Source organism: Rhinoderma darwinii, chromosome 4 (genome assembly GCF_050947455.1).
Source record: "Rhinoderma darwinii isolate aRhiDar2 chromosome 4, aRhiDar2.hap1, whole genome shotgun sequence".
In the NCBI taxonomy this organism is placed as follows: Eukaryota; Metazoa; Chordata; class Amphibia; order Anura; family Rhinodermatidae; genus Rhinoderma; species Rhinoderma darwinii.
Genome location: NC_134690.1, coordinates 14,865,735 through 14,887,737, shown reverse-complemented (window position 1 = coordinate 14,887,737; position 22,003 = coordinate 14,865,735). Strand labels below are relative to the sequence as shown.

General features: G+C 41.6%; 1 protein-coding gene across 1 annotated transcript in view; it reads right to left on the bottom strand.

Annotated features, from left to right (window-relative positions):
• Positions 1-22,003, bottom strand: part of ELP3 (elongator acetyltransferase complex subunit 3) — an 81,090-nt gene that overhangs the window by 24,025 nt on the left and 35,062 nt on the right. The window contains exons 4-7 of the mRNA XM_075863802.1: positions 18,834-19,027; positions 7,529-7,619; positions 6,879-6,944; positions 105-332 (exon numbers count right to left, since the gene is read on the bottom strand). Coding sequence (XP_075719917.1) covers positions 105-332; positions 6,879-6,944; positions 7,529-7,619; positions 18,834-19,027 — 579 coding nt within the window. The remainder of the gene's footprint in view (positions 1-104; positions 333-6,878; positions 6,945-7,528; positions 7,620-18,833; positions 19,028-22,003) is intronic.

Here is a 22,003-nt window from a genome sequence, read left to right as displayed (position 1 = left end):
GGGGGCAGTATTGAAGTATATTGTTGTAATAGTAATAAAGGAGAAGCCTGCTCCACCAGTACATGACGTCAGCTTGGCAGGATGCACAGGTCCTACATCATTACCTGATGCTGAAACTTTGATGGGTCGCGATTGCTGACAGGGACCACACTCCCGTACACATGAAGTTCCCGCACTATGGATACACCTCCCTTTAACTCAGGCCTGAAGGACTCTGAGGAACACTTTCGCAAACGCAGCAATCCAATGAGAATGTCTTGTTCTGGATCCTCATATGACAGGAACGTCTCCCAGCCCCCATTGGCCACATAATCTCTGCGAATTAGTTCCACCTAAAACAAAAAAAACAAACTCAAAAACTAGAAGAAAAAAAAGTAACACTGCATTAATCAAGATAAATGTGTTAATGATTTCCCTTGGACTTTGTAAAAAAAAATTATATAAAAAAAAACTAAGAGACAAGTCCATCAAGTTCGACTTTTCATCCTACAGTGTTACATAGTTACATAGTTACATAGTTAGTACGGCTGAAAGAAGACACATGTCCATCAAGTTCAACCAAGGGAAGGGAAAAGGGAAGGAAAAATTTCTACACATAGGAGCTAATATTTTTTTGTTCTAGGAAATTATCTAACCCTTTTTTAAAGCCATCTACTGTCCCTGCTGTGACGGCTCCTGCGGTGACTATTCCATAGATTCACAGTTCTCACTGTAAAGAAGCCTTGTCGCCTCTGCAGGTTGAACCTTTTTTTCTCCAGACGGAGGGAGTGCCCCCTTGTTTATTGAGGGGGTTTTACAAGGAACAGGATTTCACCATATTTTTTGTATGTGCCATTAATATATTTATATAAGTTAATCATGTCCCCCCTTAGTCGTCTTTTTTCAAGGCTAAATAGGTTTAATTCTTTCAATCTTTCCTCATAACTTAAATTCTCCATGCCCCAAATTAGCTTCGTTGCTCTTCTTTGTATTTTTTCCAACTCCAGGGCATCCTTTCTATGAACTGGAGCCCAGAACTGAACTGCATATTCTAGATGAGGCCTCACTAATGCTTTGTAAAGTGGTAATATTACATCCCTGTCCCGCGAGTCCATGCCTCTTTTAATACACGACAATATCCTGCTGGCCTTTGAAGCAGCTGATTGACATTGTGCTGTTATTGAGTTTATGATTTACAAGTACACCCAGATCCTTCTCAACAAGTGACTCCCCCAGTGTAGCGCCCCCTAGGACATATGATGCTGCAGATTATTACACCCAGATCCTTCTCAACAAGTGAATCCGCCAGTGTAGCGCCCCCTAGGACATATGATGCTGCAGATTATTACACCCAGATCCTTCTCTACAAGTGACTCCCCCAGTGTAGCGCCCCCTAGGACATATGATGCATGCAGGTTGTTGGTACCCAGATGCATAACTTTACATTTATCTACATTAAACTTCATCTGCCAAGTGGACGCCCAAACACTTAGTTTGTTTAAATCTGCCTGCAATTCATGAACATCTTCCATAGTCTGAACTATATTACATAGCTTGGTGTCATCTGCAAAAATAGAAATAGTGCTATTAATCCCATCCTCTATATCATTAATAAATAAGTTGAATAATAGTGGTCCCAGCACTGAACCCTGGGGTACACCACTTATAACTGGGGACCATTCAGAGTAGGAATCATTGACCACAACTCTCTGGATACGGTCCTTGAGCCAATTCTCAATCCAATTACAAACTATATTTTCTAAACCTATAGTCCTTAATTTACCCATTAGGCGTCTATGGGGGACAGTGTCAAATGCCTTAGCAAAGTCCAAAAACACTAAATCCACAGCGGCCCCTCTGTCTAGACTTCTGCTCACCTCTTCATAAAAACAGATCAGGTTGGTTTGACAACTTCTGTCCTTAGTAAAACCGTGCTGGCTGTCACTTATAATGCTATTTATTGTCACATAATCCTGTATATAGTCCCTCAATAGCCCCTCAAACATTTTCCCCACGATGGATGTTAAGCTTACTGGTCTATAATTACCCGGGGAAGACCTAGAGCCCTTTTTGAAAATAGGAACCACATTTGCCCTGCGCCAGTCCCTTGGCACTATACCAGTCACTAGAGAATCTCTGAATATTATGAAAAGGGGGACAGAAATAACTGAACTAAGCTCTTTAAGAATTCTAGGGTGTAACCCATCTGGTCCCGGAGCCTTGTGCACATTTTATTTAATTTAGCTTGGACCATCTCTACATTCATCCAATTCAGTATATCAACTGATATATTAACAGCACTGGCACCGGCTACATCAGCTGCTCTTTCTTCTGTTGTATATACAGAGCGGAAGAACCCATTTAGTAACTCTGCCTTCCCTTGATCCCCTGTGATCAACTCCCCATTACCATTATCTAGGGGTCCTACATTTTCAGACCTTGGCTTTTTAGCATTTATATACTTGAAGAATTTTTTGGGATTTGATTTACTATCCTTGGCCACCTGCCTTTCATTTTGTATTTTTGCTAATTTTATTACATTTTTACAGATTTTATTAAGCTCTTTATATTTTACAAAGGCTGCAGGAATAAATTTTGCACTATAATAACTCAAAGTAGATTTGAAAATCTCCCATTTATCATTTGTCCCATTATTTGACATTAGTTCTTCCCAGTCTATGTCCTGAATTGCCGCCCTCATCCTGGGGAAATTGGCTTTCTTAAAATTAAATGTTTTTGCCCTCCCAGCCTGCGTTTGTTTTTTACAGTATAGGTAAAATGTAACTATATTGTGATCACTGTTACCGAGGTTTTCACGAACATTGACATTCCCAACAAGATCTGCATTATTAGAAATGACCAGATCCTACAGAGCTTCACCTCTAGTCGGGTCTTCCACAAACTGGCCCATAAAATTTTCCTGCAACAGGTTGAGGAAATGTCTCCCCTTTGCAGTTGAAGCCGAACCATGACACCAATTAATATCCCGGAAATTAAAATCTCCCTTTATCACTACAGTACCCGCCTGTGCAGCCCGCTCCATCTGTTTATATAGCTGAACTTCCATCTCCTCAGTTATATTGGGGGGTCTATAGATTACACCAAAAGTAATTTTTTCAGTGTTTACCTCCCTTTCTAGTTCCACCCACAAGGTTTCAACCTCCTCACAGTCTTCACCCACTATTGTCTCTTTCACACTCGCCTTCATATCACTTCTCACATACAGACATACACCACCGCCTTTCCTATTTGTCCTGTCTTTCCGAAAAAGTGTAAAACCCTGTAGATTTACAGCCCAGTCATGTGAAGAGTCCAGCCATGTTTCAGCAACACCAACTATATCTATATTTTCTTCCAGTATCAAGGCCTCCAGCTCCCCCATTTTGCTTGCTAGACTTCTGGCATTTGTGAACATACTCTTTAACTTGCCTGTCAGTTTTTCACTTTTATTATCAGAAATGTGATTTGACATTAATCGGGCCTTTTTATTTACACTGATGTTTTGTAACGAAAGGATCTCCTTATCTTGTAGTCTAGTCCTCTCCCCACATTCTGTTTCTCCCCCCACCAATATAGTCTGACCCCTCTCTAACCTGGCTACCCCTTTTTTTTCTACATTGACCTCCCTCCTCAGCCCTAGTTTAAATACTCCGCCACCCCAGCTAGAATTCTCTCCCCCAGCACAGCGGACCCCCTTCCATTTAGATGCAAATCATCTGCAGAATACAGTTTGTACCCCAATGAAAAGTCAGCCCAGTGCTCTAGGAACCCAAATCCTTCTCCTCTACACCAAGACTTCAGCCATGCATTTAACTCCCTGAGCTCCCGCTGTCTTTCCTGTGATGCGCATGGCACAGGCAGTATTCCTGAGAATACTACTTTGGAGGTCCTTCCCTTCAGCTTGTAGCCTAGTTCTTTAAAATTATTCTTAAGGCTCCTCCACCTACCATTTATTCTGTCGTTGGTACCGACATGGACCACGACAGCTGGATCATCACCAGCCCCTCCCAGCAATTTGTCCACCCGTTCCACCACATGCCGAACCCTGGCACCAGGGAGACAGCAAACCATTCGGTTGAGGTGGTCTTGGCGACAAATTATTCTATCCGTCTTCCTGATTATAGAATCCCCTACGACTATCAATTGTCTTGGCTTACCTGCATTACCATCCCGCCGACTACTAGCTGGGCTGTTCTCCCGGCTGTTAGGGAGATCAGTATCCACTAGGGCTGCCATTTCTGAGACTGACACCCTCGCATCATCACCCAACTTGGCAATTTTGCCTGGAATGTCAGAAACCGGATCGGCCTTCCTTTTCTTTGACCCCTTTCTACTGCCCCTAACTACATTAACCCAGCTACTTGCCTGATCCTGCTCACCCATGTCTTCACCCCCCAGTTGTAACCCACTAACTGCATGCTCTGTGAGCAGCAAGCTCAGCTCAAGATAGTCTATCCTCCTCAGTGTTGCATTCTGCTCCTCCAGATCTCTAATGCAAGCTTCCAGGTGACCAACATGCTCACATCTGCCACAGAGGTATTCACCCTGGAACTCCGGCTCCAGTCGTGCATACATATGGCAAACTGTGCACTGAAGAAAACCTCCAATCTTGCTATCCATTATCCAAGTTACAATAAAAACAGCGAACAGGTGTTAATCAAAAAGAAAAAGAAGTAGAAGAGCACTTACTGGGACTTTAACTCCTCTTTTCAACTCCGGTTTTTGGAACTCCACTTGATCTACAAACCACTTGTTGTTTCAAGCCACAGAGCAGGCTCTACAGAGTACTGAGGCCTGATTTATAGCACCTGGTACCAGCTAACCCCTCCCCCTTACTCAGCTACTCAGGAGGACGTTACATTACGGAACTTTACCCGACAGCAATATGTCAATCAGTGTATATCAGACAGTACTGGGGTCCTCCAAGAGAGGAAATCCAGGCTGAGTCACTTTCATGAAACCAAATAGGACCCCATTGATCCCCACACCATGGTCAGTATGGATCACAGTGTTTCTATAACAAAATTGCAGTTCCTGAAATCTCCACCGTTAGACAAGAACATCTGGACGTACATGTGGGAATGGGTTAAATGTTCTAGGTGGAAATATGGCTTACTACAATGTCTAAGGCAGGTCTCACAGCTTTTCTCACTGTAAGAATACAATCAAATTTCCATATCAAAGCAATTAAAAATGGCAACAAATTTTTTTTTTTAAATCCCGACACAGCTTTGTATAATTCACTTTCATGAGATTCAGCATTACTTCTAATAAGAAAATTCAGAAATATTAAGGGTAAAACTCCCAGGACAACAACATTTAGAAAATTGACTGTGGTAGCGATTCCCAATACAAGGAGTAAGGGGCCATAGGACGGAGAAATTATAATAATGTCATTTCAATTTCTCGAATGTCAACAAAACATTTAAGAAAGAGCGGAGGGAAGACTCGTTGAGCTCGCATACTCTGTGACAGGTGACGCGTTTCCCAGAGGAGCTGTGATATTAGCTGCCATAGCGAGCGTCCTCGGATTCCCGAATGTGCCGTGTAAATTAGCGTAAAAAAAAAAATCATTGACAATTTTATTGCTTGTTGTGCTGTATAACATCAAATGTGAATTCCAAGAGGGGGATGGCGGTCTATGTGGAGGGGTCATGTAGTTTATAATGAGTTAGCTATGTGCATTCACTTGTTTGGGAAGGGTGACTGTACCGGGTGATATTACTAGTGGGTTTGATCGGGTGCTCAAGGTTTTTAATTCTAGACATAAATTAATTATAGGGGTTTCGGGGGCATACATTTTTTCATTTTAGAAGAAAAAGTAAAATAAAAAAGGTAAGCTGGTCAAGTCGGTACCCAGTTGCAAATTCAACTCAACTTGTCACTGTCCATATGACAATACATTGAGCCAAGGATGGCACGAACCATTTACCCATGGATATGCCACCAGTGTTCTACCAGCAGGGCACTGATTGCCATGACCCCGACTGATCGCTTGAACAAAGTGGCAACGGCACTAGGAAAGTACAATGCGACTTAGTCTCCAGTTGGTCAGCAACGGTTTTTCCCGACAGCCGCAGGGACAGCCCATAATAGTAAAAAATTCTGAGCGGAGCCGACAGGAGACAAAAACAGCATGGATCTTTCCAAGCACTGCTGCCACTTCAGTCTGACGATCAACGTGGTCATAGAAGTTGGACCCCTGCAGATTAGACAGGTTTCTCATGGGTAGCAGCCTAAGGGAAGTGAGAAAAGGTGGCTCTGAGTGTCATTTTTAAGGCTGCCATATATATTAGATGTATATTGGCCTCTCGATTTCCACATGACCGGCCGACCAAGTAATGTGTATGGCGGCGTCCTGACTCTCCCCCGATGGCAGAAGTCGGGGGAGAAAAGGGTCGGGCACGTTGAATTTCAACAATCCAGATCCTTTAGTTTGTTATTAGATAAGTTGCTGCCAGGCGAGTCTGCGGCTTTCTACCGGATAAGACATGTACACAGCTGTGCATGGAAGAGTCGGGAGGAATAACCGTACGACCAACAGCTCTCAAATATGTATGGCCAGCCTTAGGCGCCCATTATGGGGATGGGTCTCACCTTCCTATAAAATCGTGATGGAGGAAGACCAGAACTCTCCTAAGTGGAAGCCTAGCTGTAGCTAGGAGTTTAGAGATCATGAAGACAGCACTGTTAACTTGGGAAAGATCAAAACCCAAGACTCAAGGCAACAGTAGCCACCATGCTGTCCATGAATGCTGAAAGAAGGACGTAGGTGGCCAGAATGCTGGTTCAGCTTCTTAGTTTGGGAGACTTTGTGGACATAGATATTTCTGATATCATCATAGGTTGCAATTTTACTAAAGTTCATGGCACGACCACTATGGAGGAAGAACACGCACCTGATACGGTCTGACTTTATGGTGAAGTTCTTGGATTCCCACTTCTCTTGTCCTGACGTCACGACACTATTGATGACAGACAGAGATTAACGTAGGTCATTTAGGTGGCACAGCCACAGAATCTAGTGGTTATACAGTATGTATATAAGCAATTTTTTTCTGGCCAATTCTCTCTGTACCTCGAGATGTAAGACATTAGATATCGGTGGTCAGATCCAGCCAATTCTCATTAGGCATCATAAATTATTGTTCGTATAATATGTTCTACCAACCATTGGCTGAAAAAGATCGAAATTGGCCACTATTATGTGTGATAATGTCGAATTACCGTTGTATCTATGGCCAGTTTAGAAGACCAAGCCGTTGTCTCATCAATGACCACCTTGTGATCTGAGTAAAGATCTGTATGACTGACGAACTAACTAACTAACTAACCCCGTTATAACCAATGAGCCCTACTAGATCATGAATCAGCCCGGTGATAAATATAGATATCAGTATGTTGAATGGGATGTCCGGTCTCAGTAAGGGCCTCCATGAATCTGGCCGACTACTACTAGCTTCTTCTTCCTTGTTTCATCCCACATAAGGATGAAAGTATCTGGCCTCATTACAAAGTAATCTTAAGACAAAATGAACATATATCTTACCTCTGTACCAAGATCTTTCATCCTGGCTAACGCCAACTCTCGCAGGTTACCATGTTCCACCCCAGAACTTACCAATGGCATAGGAATATCTCTGAAAACCAAGAGAAGGAAAAGAAAGTCGATTATTAATGTGCCGACTGTCCTTCATCTTGATGATTCGTATATGAGAAATATTTGTACATTCGTTGTTAATATCGGAGTCTAGCATTACACACGGTGGATGTAGTCGTATAGTGGGCTGGGCCATTATGGAGGATGACTCCTATCAATTTAATGGTGATATCACCAAGGCTCAAGTCAATAAAGACTATCTTCATTATCTCCATTTTTGACTCCTACAACCTGGAGAGCTGCTATTTTGTAATAAAAGGCGACATAATAAGAGGCGCTCCAGATGGCGACATAAATGGTGGATAATGCGGTCAAAAAAAATATCATTGGCTCATAATATTTAGGCAGCAAAAGGCTTTTCTTCCACTTTTTTGGAAGGTGAGGACCAAAAAAAGCGATTCTGATCAACCCCTGAGCCCACTCCATACTTCCCCTTCCCTGATATGACCTAACAGCACGTCATAGCCGGGAAGGGCTTAAAGAGGACCTGTCACCTCACTTGACATGTCGGATTTAGTAAATACGTGTATTCTCCATAAAATAAGAATTCTCAATCATCTTTTGTTAGAATTCTGCATTGCACCGTCCCTCTGTTATTCCTCCTTCAAATTTATGAATAAATTGACAACTTGGTGTTACCAGTTGGGTGTGTGTCGCTGCACACAATGACACTGTCCAATCAGTGTAGACAGTCTCAGGATGTGTAGGGACACGCCACTTCGACAAGGGGAATGGTAACACCCAGTTGTCGATTTATTAACACATTTCTAGGAGGAATAACAGAGGAACGGCACAATACAAGAAAATATGTTGCAGAATTGTTATTTAACGTCAAATACAAGTATTAAGTTAACAGGCATGTCAGGAGAGGCGAACGGTCCTTTTTAATTGATTAAAATAGAACTTCTACAGTCATGCAGTCTGTGCCCTGATGGTTGGGGGCCGCACAGAACAGCATTGTGGGCCACATGTGGCTCCTGGGCCGCAGACTGTGCACCCCTGCTTTTTGGTAATTGGGTTGGTGCTAGTGGAAGGGCAACAACCGGTGGAGGGGATAGTTCTTAGGAGTTCGGGCTCATTCAGACGAGCGTTTATGTAGTCCGTTAAAACAACGGCCGTCACGCGGACTCATGTACTTCAAAGGGGCCATTCACACGACCGTTGTTTCAACGGAGCGCATGAAGGGTCCGTGAAAAAATAGGACATGTCCTATTTTTTTGCGCTTCACGCATCCCTCCATATACTCTAGTCTACGGGAGATGTGTGATAATGCGACCCACCGGGTGCACCGCGGACGTGAAAAACGGCAGTTTTTCACATCCGAGGTTGGCTACCTTGGTCTGAATGTAGCCTTAGTGTTTCTTTTTTTATTTGTTTAACCCGTCATTTTTTTTTACCCATTAGGCTGCCCGATCGCTCGGGAAAGTCACCCTAAAACTGTGCCGTGTCGGCTTAAGCACCAGGACCGCCCCTTAAGTAGGAACGTATATTATTTGGGTTGCCAAGACTTTTGTAATCATTTTACATTGGGGCGCCAAGACTTTTGCTTAGACCTTTACATTCCATTTAGTTACAGAAAATACTTTTCTGTGGCCATGTTGCTATAATAGAAACATGCAAACAAGCCCAGTTTCCACGGATGCCGAGAACAAACGTAACCTACGACCGACCCAAAATCCGGGGAATCTCAGAAAATGAGAGGGACGATGCCATTAGAGCACGGGCTGCATCACCGAAGCCCCTTTGTCTCTCTTTCAAGTTGCGGAACTACTTGAGGAAGACACTCGTGGCGTAAGGAAACAATCTCTAAATGAGCAGCGAGGTTTTTGAACATCTGGACGGCACAATAGGATCTGAGAGTAACTAATGGAGTGGAGAGCGCAGCTTCGACATGAGGAGAGATGGAGCTAATTACACTTCTCTCAAAAGGAAAGTGATCTCTTACTGAGGGACATTGTGAGCGGGCGGATATTAAAGGTCACCCCAAGTTTATGATAATGCTTTACCGTCCTACATTATGGCTGCCTTCTCCGAGAATTCTGGGATATTACGTAATTGATCATGGATTCTTGGATATAATGTACTGGAGTAAATCGCAAAACGTGGAGGGAACGTCACCTCTCAAAACCTAAACATGGAGGAGTGACGGCAATTATCCCCAAACATCAACTCCAGGAAGAGGGGTCCAGGAAGTGGAGATATGTGGAGATATTTGGGGAGGGTCCAAGAAGCTAAGATAAGTGAAGCTGTTTAATGGGGTCCAGTAAGCGGAGATATATTTGGAGTTATTTGTGAGTTGGAGGAAGCGGAGATACGTGGAGTTGTTTGGTGGGGGTTCAGGTAGTTGAGATATGTGGAGTTGTTTGATGGGTTCCAGGTAGTTGAGATATGTGGAGCTGTTTGGTGGGTTCCAGGTAGTTGAGATATGTGGAGCTGTTTGGTGGGTTCCAGATAGTTGAGATATGTGGAGCTGTTTGATGGGGTCCAGGTAGCTGAGATATGTGGAGTTGTTTGATGGGTTCCAGGTAGTTGAGATATGTGGAGTTGTTTGATAGGGGCCAAGTAGCGGAGATATGTGGAGCTGTTTGATGGGTTCCAGGTAGTTGAGATATGTGGAGCTGTTTGATGGGGTCCTGGTAGCCGAGATATGTGGAGTTGTTTGATAGGGGCCAAGTAGCGGAGATATGTGGAGCTGTTTGATGGGTTCCAGGTAGTTGAGATATGTGGAGCTGTTTGATGGGGTCCTGGTAGCTGAGATATGTGGAGTTGTTTGATAGGGGCCAGGTAGCTGAGATATGTGGAGTTGTTTGGTGGGAGACCAGGAACCAGAGATATGCAAATGTGTTTGTGAGTTGCCGGAAGCTTAGATGTGTGAAGTTGTTTGGTGGGATACAAGTTGCTGACATATGTGAAGTTGTTAGGGTGGTGAGTTTAGTAAGTGGAGATATGTGGGGTTCTCAATCAATCTGGTGCCTTCATTTTTTTTTTGTCATCCAAGGAAAGGAAATGGTGACTGCCAGTTCTACGGCATGGAGATCCTGCCAAACAGCAACCTATATCACAGCTTCCTGGACACATGCGAGTGTGGCATTGGGAGGGGGGGGGGGGTAATTTGTACCTCTATTTCTCAAAACATAAATTATAATAAGGAAATATAAATATATACATCGTGATGAATTATTATTATTTTTTTTTTTTATTGTACTGCATGCAATTTGTCAGATCTGATGAAGTGCATTGTGGGAGATGCAGAATTTACACCATTCCCTGTACAGTGCTGACCTGCCCAATGATAGAAAAAAGAGAAGCTTTGCCCCTTGTGTGGTTGCGGCACAGCCATATTGTGGCTTCAGCAGGGGAATGACATTTTTCGTACATCAGAACGCTCCTACAAAGAGCGACTCCCGCATTGGAGGACTTGCATGGCCCATGTAGTACATGGTTGTCCATCAATTTAAATAGTCGAAAATATTTCCCTGCAATGGAAATATCAGCAACTGGACCCATAGCAATGCCAAGGCGACTGCATTCTGAAAGTAGATTGTCCAGTTGACCGAAATGCGTAGCTTAAATTCAGCGCTGTTTTAGTGTGTTTGCCCGAGGAGGATGTGTCCACAGGCCAAAACCAATAATGCATCATGTCAAAATTCACGTCAACGTGTCAGTGGTATCCGGGCAACATATTAAAAAGGAGAAAATCCAGCCCGTGTATCACATGTCAACTAAATGGAAGCTCGCGTCCTGTCATGACCCAAACATAAACCACTCGTGGTTCTAGGCAGGTGAGTCACATTTCATTCTAGGAAACACTTTTTGGCCCTTAGGATACAGAAACATGGAATTGAAACGTTGTAACTTTCCAGATACCGGTGGCCAGTTATTACCTGGCGCACGCTGCAGTGATTCAGGTCACGCGAAGAAAATTGGATTACGGTATATCGAGAAAAATACATTTTAATAGTAAGGAAGGCAAGTGAAATTCAATATGGGTTGGAATTTTAAAAAAGATCTCGAAATGTAGAGGTCGTCTCCGAGAGGATGACTAGAAGTGTCCTCTGACCGACTCCCAGATTGCTGGTCATAACACAAGGGCCGATCAGGGAAAAAAAAAATCTTAACCGGCTGATCTTCATAAGATATATCCTTCTGTACCAGAGACATATTGGCACCACAATTCGAGAGGTCGGTTCCATACTCTACTTGTTGTGAACTTACTAATGAGAGAAGCGATTATGGGATAAAGTTTTGTAAGATTTCCATCCGATCCACTTGACACCTCAGGTTGCTGCTTTAACGTGTATTCACAAATTCTTGGTCTACGTAAAAACAAGCCTGCAACTCCGTTCCCTGAAACTTCCAGTAGATCGATACGGCTGATGAAGACAGGTCGTAGAATGAGGAGGCAACACTGCTCATTTCTGCAGGAAAACACCGCATCAGAATTTTTTGGGTTGGAGCTTCACAATTCTCTTCCAGCTATTTCAAGGTCAAATAAAATTTTAGTAAATACTTGTATGCCCCACGAAATAAAATTTCTAGAACATCTTTTCTTAGAACTCTACATTGTGCCGTGCCGCTGTTATTCCTCCTGAAATGTATGAATAAATTGACAACTGGGCGTTACCATTCTCCTTGTCAAAGGGGCGTGTCCCTAAGCAGTTTCACTCTGACAGCACTGATTGGACAGTGTCAGTCTGTGTAGGGTTACACCCCCAACTGGTAACACCCAGTTGTCAATTTATTCATAAGCTTCTAGGAGCAATAACAGGGGAACGGCACCAGGCAGAGTCCTAAGAAAAGATGCTCCAGAATTGTTATATTATGGGGAATACAAGTATTTACAAAAAGAGACATGTCAGGAAACATGACAGGTCTTCTTTAATTCAATCTCGGTGCTAATGGCAAATAAATTAAATTGATTTAAAAAATCCCCCAGCTGTACTTGGTCGAGCAAAAAAGTTGCATTGAACCGGCATAGGCGCCGTCAACCAACTTGCCTTAGAGCAGAGGGCTCCAAAATTTTGTCTAACAAACACGATCCCTATAGGGACCCTATTCTGTGCTCTCGTCCAATCACAATGCGACGGAAAACCATATCATAGTTTGCACTGATGAGTTCTAATACAGCTGACGGACGGCGTCGGCACGCTGGGGTACAGTGCTTCAGGCTGTATCAGTGCTAAAGATGTGTAAGTTGTAAATGTACAGGTACAATTTGGACATCTCAGCCCAAACACATTCGATGAAAGTTGTTCAAACCTGCTGATTTCAGCGGGACCAGCCGACTATCCTACGTGCTTGGGGGCATCCCAATTCTCTCCAGATAGCAATCGGGTATGTTGAATTTCAGCATGCCAATCAACTATTCCCACGGGTGATAAGCTGCCATCAGCCCCCTTAGGCTTAATCCCCTTTCTTCATAGACAGCAATGGTTGAGTCGGGAGGAATAGGTTTCGGCCGAACGAGTGCTCGTCTTGCATCAATCTAAAGTGTGTGGTCATCCTAAGGCCTTATTCGCACGACAGTGAAAAAAAGTCCATTAAAAACAGTTTTTCATGGCCATTTTGCATCAGTTTGTCTCCAAATTTTCATCCATTTCCAGTCCGTCTGTCTGTTTTTAATGGTCGTTTGACATCCATTTTACATCAGTTTTTCATGGCCGTTAAAAAAACTGATGAATTTCATTGGTCAGGTTTTGTTTTTTTGTCCCAGGCCCCTGAAAACACCCAAAGGTCACATGTTCACCTAGGCACTATTTACAGAGCCCCCCCCCCGCATATGGTGCCACACACCTCCCTGTATATGGTGCCACACACCTCCCTGTATATGGTGCCACACAGCCGCCCTGTATATGATGCCACACAACTCCCTGTATATGCCACACAACTCTCTGTATATGATGCCACACAGCCTCCCTGTATATGATGTCACACACCTCACTGTATATGATGCCACACAGCTTCCCTGTAGATCGTGCCACACAGCTTCCCTGTAGATCATGCAACACACCTCACTGTATATGATGCCACACAGACCTCCTGTAGTTGATGCCACACAGACCCCCTGTATATGTGACACAGACCCCCCATATATGATGCCACACAGCCCACTGTAGATTATACCACAGCCCCCCTGTATAAGCGACACAGACCCCCTGTAGTTGCTGCCACTCACCTCCCTGTATATGATGCCAGACAGCCTCCTTGTAGATCATGCAGCACAGACCCCCTGTAATTGATGCCACACACCTCCCTGTATATATGATTGCCTATATACTCAATACAACAATGCCATAAATACTCACCGTGGCAGCGCCGTCTCTCGTCTTCTTCAGGTGTGGTCACTCGTCTGCACGGGATCTGGCAAGACAGCGCGACAGCGCAATGATGTCATCGAGGCGCATTCAAACCGGTGAAGACGAGTGACCAAACCTGAAGAGGTCAGCGCTGCAACAGTGAGTATGCCAACGATAGCCAGCAAGGGAACTAGTAGGAATAGTATCCACATGTAACAGATCCGTTTTTAACGGTTGTTACATGTATTGACAGCCGTTAAAAACGGATCCATTGACTTCTATGGGGGCCGTCAGGCCGTTAAAACGGCCACAAAAAAGGATATATCCTATTTTTTGACGGCCATTATTAATGGGCCGTTAAAAAAACGGCCGTGTCAATGCACCCATAGAATATCATTGTTCTGAAAACGGCCATGTGAAGGCCGTTAAAAGGACGGCCTTCACACGGCCGTTTTTCACTGTTGTGTGAATAAGGCCTTACAATGATCCAAGTAGAGTTCCTTGGTTAGGTCTAAGGCTGTTGATACAATTTGGCAAATTGACAAATCCAAATATCTCCCAGCTCGGGGGTTGATGTACCGACTCGGTGGAAGAGGCCTATTCCCTTTTGCTGCTGCGAGAAGCGACAACCCCTCTGGGCACCACTAAACAGCTTGCTGTGAAGATCCTGAGAATTTTACATTTATAGGTACAATAGTAAAACAGAATTGACGGCACATACGACAAAAGCTAAAACTGCTCCAATGTTACTAACAAATAGACAGGCTGTTAACTCCGAAACGCAGAGTTTATGATGCCTTCAAGGCGTTCTTCAGATCTCTTCATAAACACAGTCCTAAGAGCGGGTGTCTCCAGCCTCTTCTCTTTTTTGGCTGTGCAGCCATTTGTCGGTGAGTCGAGCACCGTTAACTCATTGATCTTCTCTCCCGGGATTTTGCGACAAATCGCACGTTGGATGCAGCAAATAAATCCTACTAAAGCAGCGGATCGTCCGTATTTCACATGAAAGAACTTCTGTCGATAAAATGAATGTAAAACGAGCTCCGAGACATTGAAGGATTAAAGGAGGGCGGCAAAATCCGGTGAACGGTCATGGTTCTGGAACGGAAACACCTCAGGGTCTCCCAACTTAGCACCCCCATGACTGGCGCGTCATTTGTATCAGGACTCTCCACTATGAACTTATTCCAATTGAGAATAAAATGAGGATCATCGGCATCTACCTCATGGGGGGGTTGTCTTGCCTACTTCTGGATCAACTCTGAAGGAAAACAGACAGCTCTAGATGAACTTGTGTCTGTCAAAGGTACGAACTGATGTTACGCTGCCCTACTAAAGTACATAGAAGAGACGGGACCCCATAGCAAAGATTACCATGGACCACCATTATGGTGCTGGATTTTGCCACCAAGGACAGAAGGGCCGAGCGTTGGTCTCCTCTCCATGCCGTCTATGACCCTTGGGCTAATTCCTCATCCCGTAGTTAGATTTCAAAATTCAACCTTTCCAAACTTATGGTTTTCGATCGGATAGGCGATGACAGAGGTGCCCGGCAGTCTTATATACCCCCCTGTAGATAACAACATTTGGTCACCTAGTGGTGGCAAGAGGTACGAAGTACCTTTCATGATCCTATACCTACAAATGACGATCAAACCGATATAACGCCGTGTGGGATAATCTGGTAAAACTTCTATTTGTAGCCCTGGACAAAAAAAATTTCAATCCATCCTGCAAAAAATAAGATGTAGTCTAAAGTTAAAGAAACCTCAAGATATGAACTACCACCCCAGCGGGCGATGCATTCTGCAGCTCTACAGCTACCAGGGGGTTAATCTTGATGCAATAACTGGGCACAGATAGAGAAATAGATTTTCTCATTCCCGTCAGACCTCTTCCAGAATCCTCGCAGTTAAACGTTAGAGAAAGAAGAGCGAGAAAATAAAAAGGGAAAAGTAATTAATTCACCCGCGTGCGGCCATTTTCTTCTGCGCCGAGTCTATTACGGAGCACCAATGTATTTATTTAATAGTTTCATCGTTATTACCTCTCAGAAATCCAATAGCCTCTTTTATTCTGCTCGTGGTTCACAGCGAGGTCGTACATTTTCTTGTCAAATCCCAGCAGTATGTTCAAGTGACAGGGACAACAATGGTATTTTCTTGTAGGCTGCGCACGAGCCGAATGTCTCAATGGCCCAGTAGCCACTTTTCTTTTCAATGAGCTCACGGGAAACCCAAAGTTTTATTATGTCCCAGTGGGAGAACATGGAGACAATGGACATTTAACTATTTCATAGCAGGAAAATAGAGCAGTGATGTTTACACGGTAGCGAGGAAGACGAAGATGTGGATTTTACAGCTAGCGATGTGATTAACCCTTTTCTGAGATGGACAGGGCTTTCGAATGGTGTATGAATACACACATACGAGACATATATATATATATATAAAACTACTATAATACTGCTCCTATATACAAGAATATAACTACTATAATACTGCCCCTATATACAAGAATATAACTACTATAATACTGTCTCTATATACAAGAATATAACTACTATAATACTGCCCCCTATGTACAAGAATATAACTACTATAATACTGCCCCCTATGTACAAGAATATAACTACTATAATACTGCCCCCTATATACAAGAATATAACTACTATAATACTGCCCCTATATACAAGAATATAACTAATATAATACTGCCTCCTATATACAAGAATATAACTACTATAATACTGCCTCTATATACAAGAATATAACTACTATAATACTACCCTCTATACAAGAATATAACTACTATAATACTGCCACTATATACAAGAATATATATACTATAATACTGCCTCCTATATACAAGAATATAACTACTATAATACTGCCCCTATATACAAGAATATAACTACTATAATACTGCCTCTATATGCAAGAATATAACTACTATAATACTGCCTCCTATATACAAGAATATAACTACTATAATACTGCCCCTATATACAAGAATATAACTACTATAATACTGCTCCTATATACAAGAATATAACTATTATAATACTGCTCCCTATATACAAGAATATAACTACTATAATACTGCTCCTATATACAAGAATATAACAACTATAATACTGCTCCTATATACAAGAATATAACTACTATAATACTGCCCCCTATATACAAGAATATAACTACTATAATACTGCCCCCTATATACAAGAATATAACTACTATAATACTGCTCCTATATACAAGAATATAACTATTATAATACTGCTCCCTATATACAAGAATATAACTACTATAATACTGCCCCCTATATACAAGAATATAACAACTATAATACTGCTCATATATACAAGAATATAACTACTATAATACTACCTCCTATATACAAGAATATAACTACTATAATACTGTCCCTATGTACAAGAATATAACTACTATAATACTGCTCCCTATATACAAGAATATAACTACTATAATACTGCTCCTATATACAAGAATATAACTATTATAATACTGCTCCCTATATACAAGAATATAACTACTATAATACTGCCCCCTATATACAAGAATATAGCAACTATAATATTGCTCATATATACAAGAATATAACTACTATAATACTACCTCCTATATACAAGAATATAACTACTATAATACTGTCCCTATGTACAAGAATATAACTACTATAATACTGCTCCTATATACAAGAATATAACTACTATAATACTGCTCCCTATATACAAGAATATAACTACAATAATACTGCCCCTATATACAAGAATATAACTACTATAATACTGCCTCCTATATACAAGAATATAACTACTATAATACTGCTCCTATATACAAGAATATAACTACTATAATACTGCTCCCTATATACAAGAATATAACTACTATAATACTGCCCCTATATACAAGAATATCACTACTATAATACTGCACCCTATATACAAGAATATAACTACTAAAATACTGCTCCTATATACAAGAATATAACTACTATAATACAGCCCCCTATATACAAGAATATAACTACTATAATACTGCTCCTATATACAAGAATATAACTACTATAATACTGCCCCCTATATACAAGAATATAACGACTATAATACTGCCCCCTATATACAAGAATAGAACTACTATAATACTGCCCCCTATATACAAGAATAGAACTACTATAATACTGCCCCCTATATACAAGAATAGAACTACTATAATACTGCCCCTATATACAAGAATATAACTACTATAATACTTCCCCTATATACAGGAATATAACTACTATAATACTGCCCCCTATATACAAGAATATAACTACTATAATACTGCCTCCTATATACAAGAATATAACTACTATAATACTGCTCCCTATATACAAGAATATAACTACTATAATACTGCTCCCTATATACAAGAATATAACTACTATAATACTGCTCCCTATATACAAGAATATAACTACTATAATACTGCTCCCTATATACAAGAATATAACTACTATAATACTGCCCCTATATACAAGAATATAACTACTATAATACTTCCTCCTATATACAAGAATATAACTACTATAAGACTGCCCCCTATATACAAGAATATAACTACTATAATACTGCCCCTATATACAAGAATATAACTGCTATAATACTGCCCCTATATACAAGAATATAACTACTATAATACTGCTCCTATATACAAGAATATAACTACTATAATACTGCCTCCTATATACAAGAATATAACTACTATAATACTGCCCCTATATACAAGAATATAACTACTATAATACTGCCCCCTATGTAAAAAGATAAGCACTGCTCTAAAACAAGATCCCTTAGAACACGACATGCTATTTATGGTCTATTTACTTGGTCTCACCTCTGTACTCTGTAAACTCGGGTCCATGGTGGAACGAGAGCCAAAATCCTGGCAACCAAGTCTACCAATGTACTTGGCGAGTAACTTCTGTATCGTCCAGTTTTCCAGAGTTCATACAAGCCGGTGCCACGGATAACTAGTGTTGGGTAGAGCTTCATTCCATCGGGTCTGAAAGCGGGGTTTTCAAAAAATTCCTGCAAATCAAAAGCTGATTGATGAGAGCAGTGCACCAAAGAGAAGCAATTATGACATACAAGAGTGGAGATCGTTGATATAGGGGATGCTTGGTATGTGACTCTTCTCAGAAAATACCTGGGACTCGAGTAAATAACAACTACATATTGGAAACAGTCAACAAGCAGATTGTTTTCCTGCATAAGTTGACTGTACACGGCCTGGTGTATAGCCAACACAACCAGGAATGAAAATTACCAGAACTGGCTCTGTTGGACACTACACAAGCAGGGGATGCTGCAAGATTTCAGCTATGAAGGCTTTGTTAATACATTACTGATTGTGTACTGATCCTGACTAGTCTGTACTGCACTCGAGAGCTGCACTCAATATTCTGCTAAGTAATAAGTCACGTAATACATGTATATAGTGACTCCACCAGCAGAATAATGAGTGCAGCTCTGGAGTATAATACATAATATAACTTAGGTTCAGTACAGGATAAGTAATGTATGTACACAGTCAGTGCAGCTCTGGAGTATAATATAGGATGTAACTCAGGATCAGTACAGGATAAGTAATGTAATGTATGTACACAGTGACTCCACCAGCAGAATAGTGAGTGCAGCTCTGGAGTATAATACAGGATATAACTCAGGATCAGTATAGGATAAGTAATGTATGTACACAGTGACTCCACCAGCAGAATAGTGAGTGCAGCTCTGGAGTATAATACAGGATGTAACTCAGGATGAGTACAGGATAAGTAATGTAATATATGTACACAGTGACTCCACCAGCAGAATAGTGAGTGCAGCTCTGGAGTATAATACAGGATGTAACTCAGTATCAGTACAGGATAAGTAATGTAATGTATGTACACAGTGACTCCACCAGTAGAATAGTGAGTGCAGCTCTGGAGTATAATACAGGATATAACTCAGGATCTGTACAGGATAAGTAATGTGATGTATGTACACAGTGACTCCACCAGCAGAATAGTGAGTACAGCTCTGGAGTATAATACAGGATGTAACTCAGTATCAGTACAGGATAAGTAATGTAATGTATGTACACAGTGACTCCACCGGCAGAATAGTGAGTACAGCTCTGGAGTATAATACAGTATGTAACTCAGGATCAGTACAGGATAAGTAATGTAATGTATGTACACAGTGACTCCACCAGCAGAATAGTGAGTGCAGCTCTGGAGTATAATACAGGATGTAACTCAGGATCAGTACAGGATAAGTAATGTAATGTATGTACACAGTGACTCCACCAGCAGAATAGTGAGTGCAGCTCTGGAGTATAATACAGGATGTAACTCAGGATCAGTACAGGATAAGTAATGTAATGTATGTACACAGTGACTCCACCAGCAGAATAGTGAGTGCAGCTCTGGAGTATAATACAGGATGTAACTCAGGATCAGTACAGGATAAGTAATGTAATGTATGTACACAGTGACTCCACCAGCAGAATAGTGAGTGCAGCTCTGGAGTATAATACAGGATGTAACTCAGTATCAGTACAGGATAAGTAATGTAATGTATGTACACAGTGACTCAACTTTTTAATGTACAATAATTCCATTTGTAAACTGGAAAATGACGGACATATTCTTTAAGGGTTTCCTCCCCCAGTAATTCTGATGCACAATCATGTTGTTGAAGGGCTAAAATTTATCAATTGCACGGCGCTCATACATAAAATATATCACGCCATCAAATCCTAAACTCTGGTTGACATGCAAAAATAAAGAGAAGATTTATCACATGCGCCCCATAATGCGGTTGCCAGGTTTACAGCTTCCTAAACATAAATTATAAGGGAAGTGATAGTCGGACTCGGCTTGTGATGTTCAGATTTACCAATAGGGAGTAGGAGTGAGATCACAGCAATAGAGACAAGCGGCTGGGGATTAGTTCCTATATCTACAATGTTACAAGCCGATTATATGACAGCCGCTGCTGCGTCATTACCGACTGCTCGAAATACAAACAGTATTTGATCTTGAAAACGAACAAATTTATTTAGCGGAGAGAAAAATCAAAAAGCAGAAAGAATGATAAGGAAAAATCTTCAGTGAGACGTTAAACACGTATTCAAGCCATAAATGCCACTTAAGAAATTAAGGTACTAAGGCAGCGAAACGCGCCAGATCGCGCCTCCTCCTAGTCTACACTACAGTTTAGTCAGAGATAAAAATTCTAGTTCTGCTTCATATTTTTCATCATAGGGGGCAGTAATACAGCCGTTAAAGTGCCAGATCTCCACCATTATTCCATGGCTTCTGATCAAAATCATACAAAAGGAACCAGGGTAATCCCAGAATTTTTAAATTACTACTGCATGTCTTAAACAAAATTTTCCCATGAAGTCCATTAAGGAATTCCATCTGTCAGTCTCTAACCTGTTCTTTTTCTCGCTGCATCTATCAATATATATTACACTGCGGGCGTTGCAGAGCAGCAGTCTAAATCAGACTTAGTTGAAACAGTTTTTCTACTTGAGTCAATGGGGATAATCCTGTGTCACTCATACAGGCACCAGAACTTCCTGTATTATGTCATTACATGGACTGTTCCATGCAAGCTCTCCATAATGGGTACACAACCTCCATTTCGTAAATGGTCATGCCGAGCCTCCCACTCTGGGTAATCGGGCAACTAGACAGCAGTTTTCCTAAGTGGTCTTACCCACTAAGGGCCATTACTACGTGTGACCATGGTGTGATGGTCTTCTGATGGAATACTATATTTGCTTTACACTAGACATAATGGGACCTATTTATCTAGACTTCCACTTTTGACTTACAGTATCTGCCCAAAGAACATTTTTCTAAAAAAGTCTAGGGGGTGATCCAGATGTTTTTTGGCAAATGTGAGATGAGCATTGATGTTCCTCTTGGAGAGCAGTGATTTCTTCCTTGCATCTCTCCCATGAATACCATAATTGCCAATCTCTTTCATATTGTGGAGTCAAGAGCATGG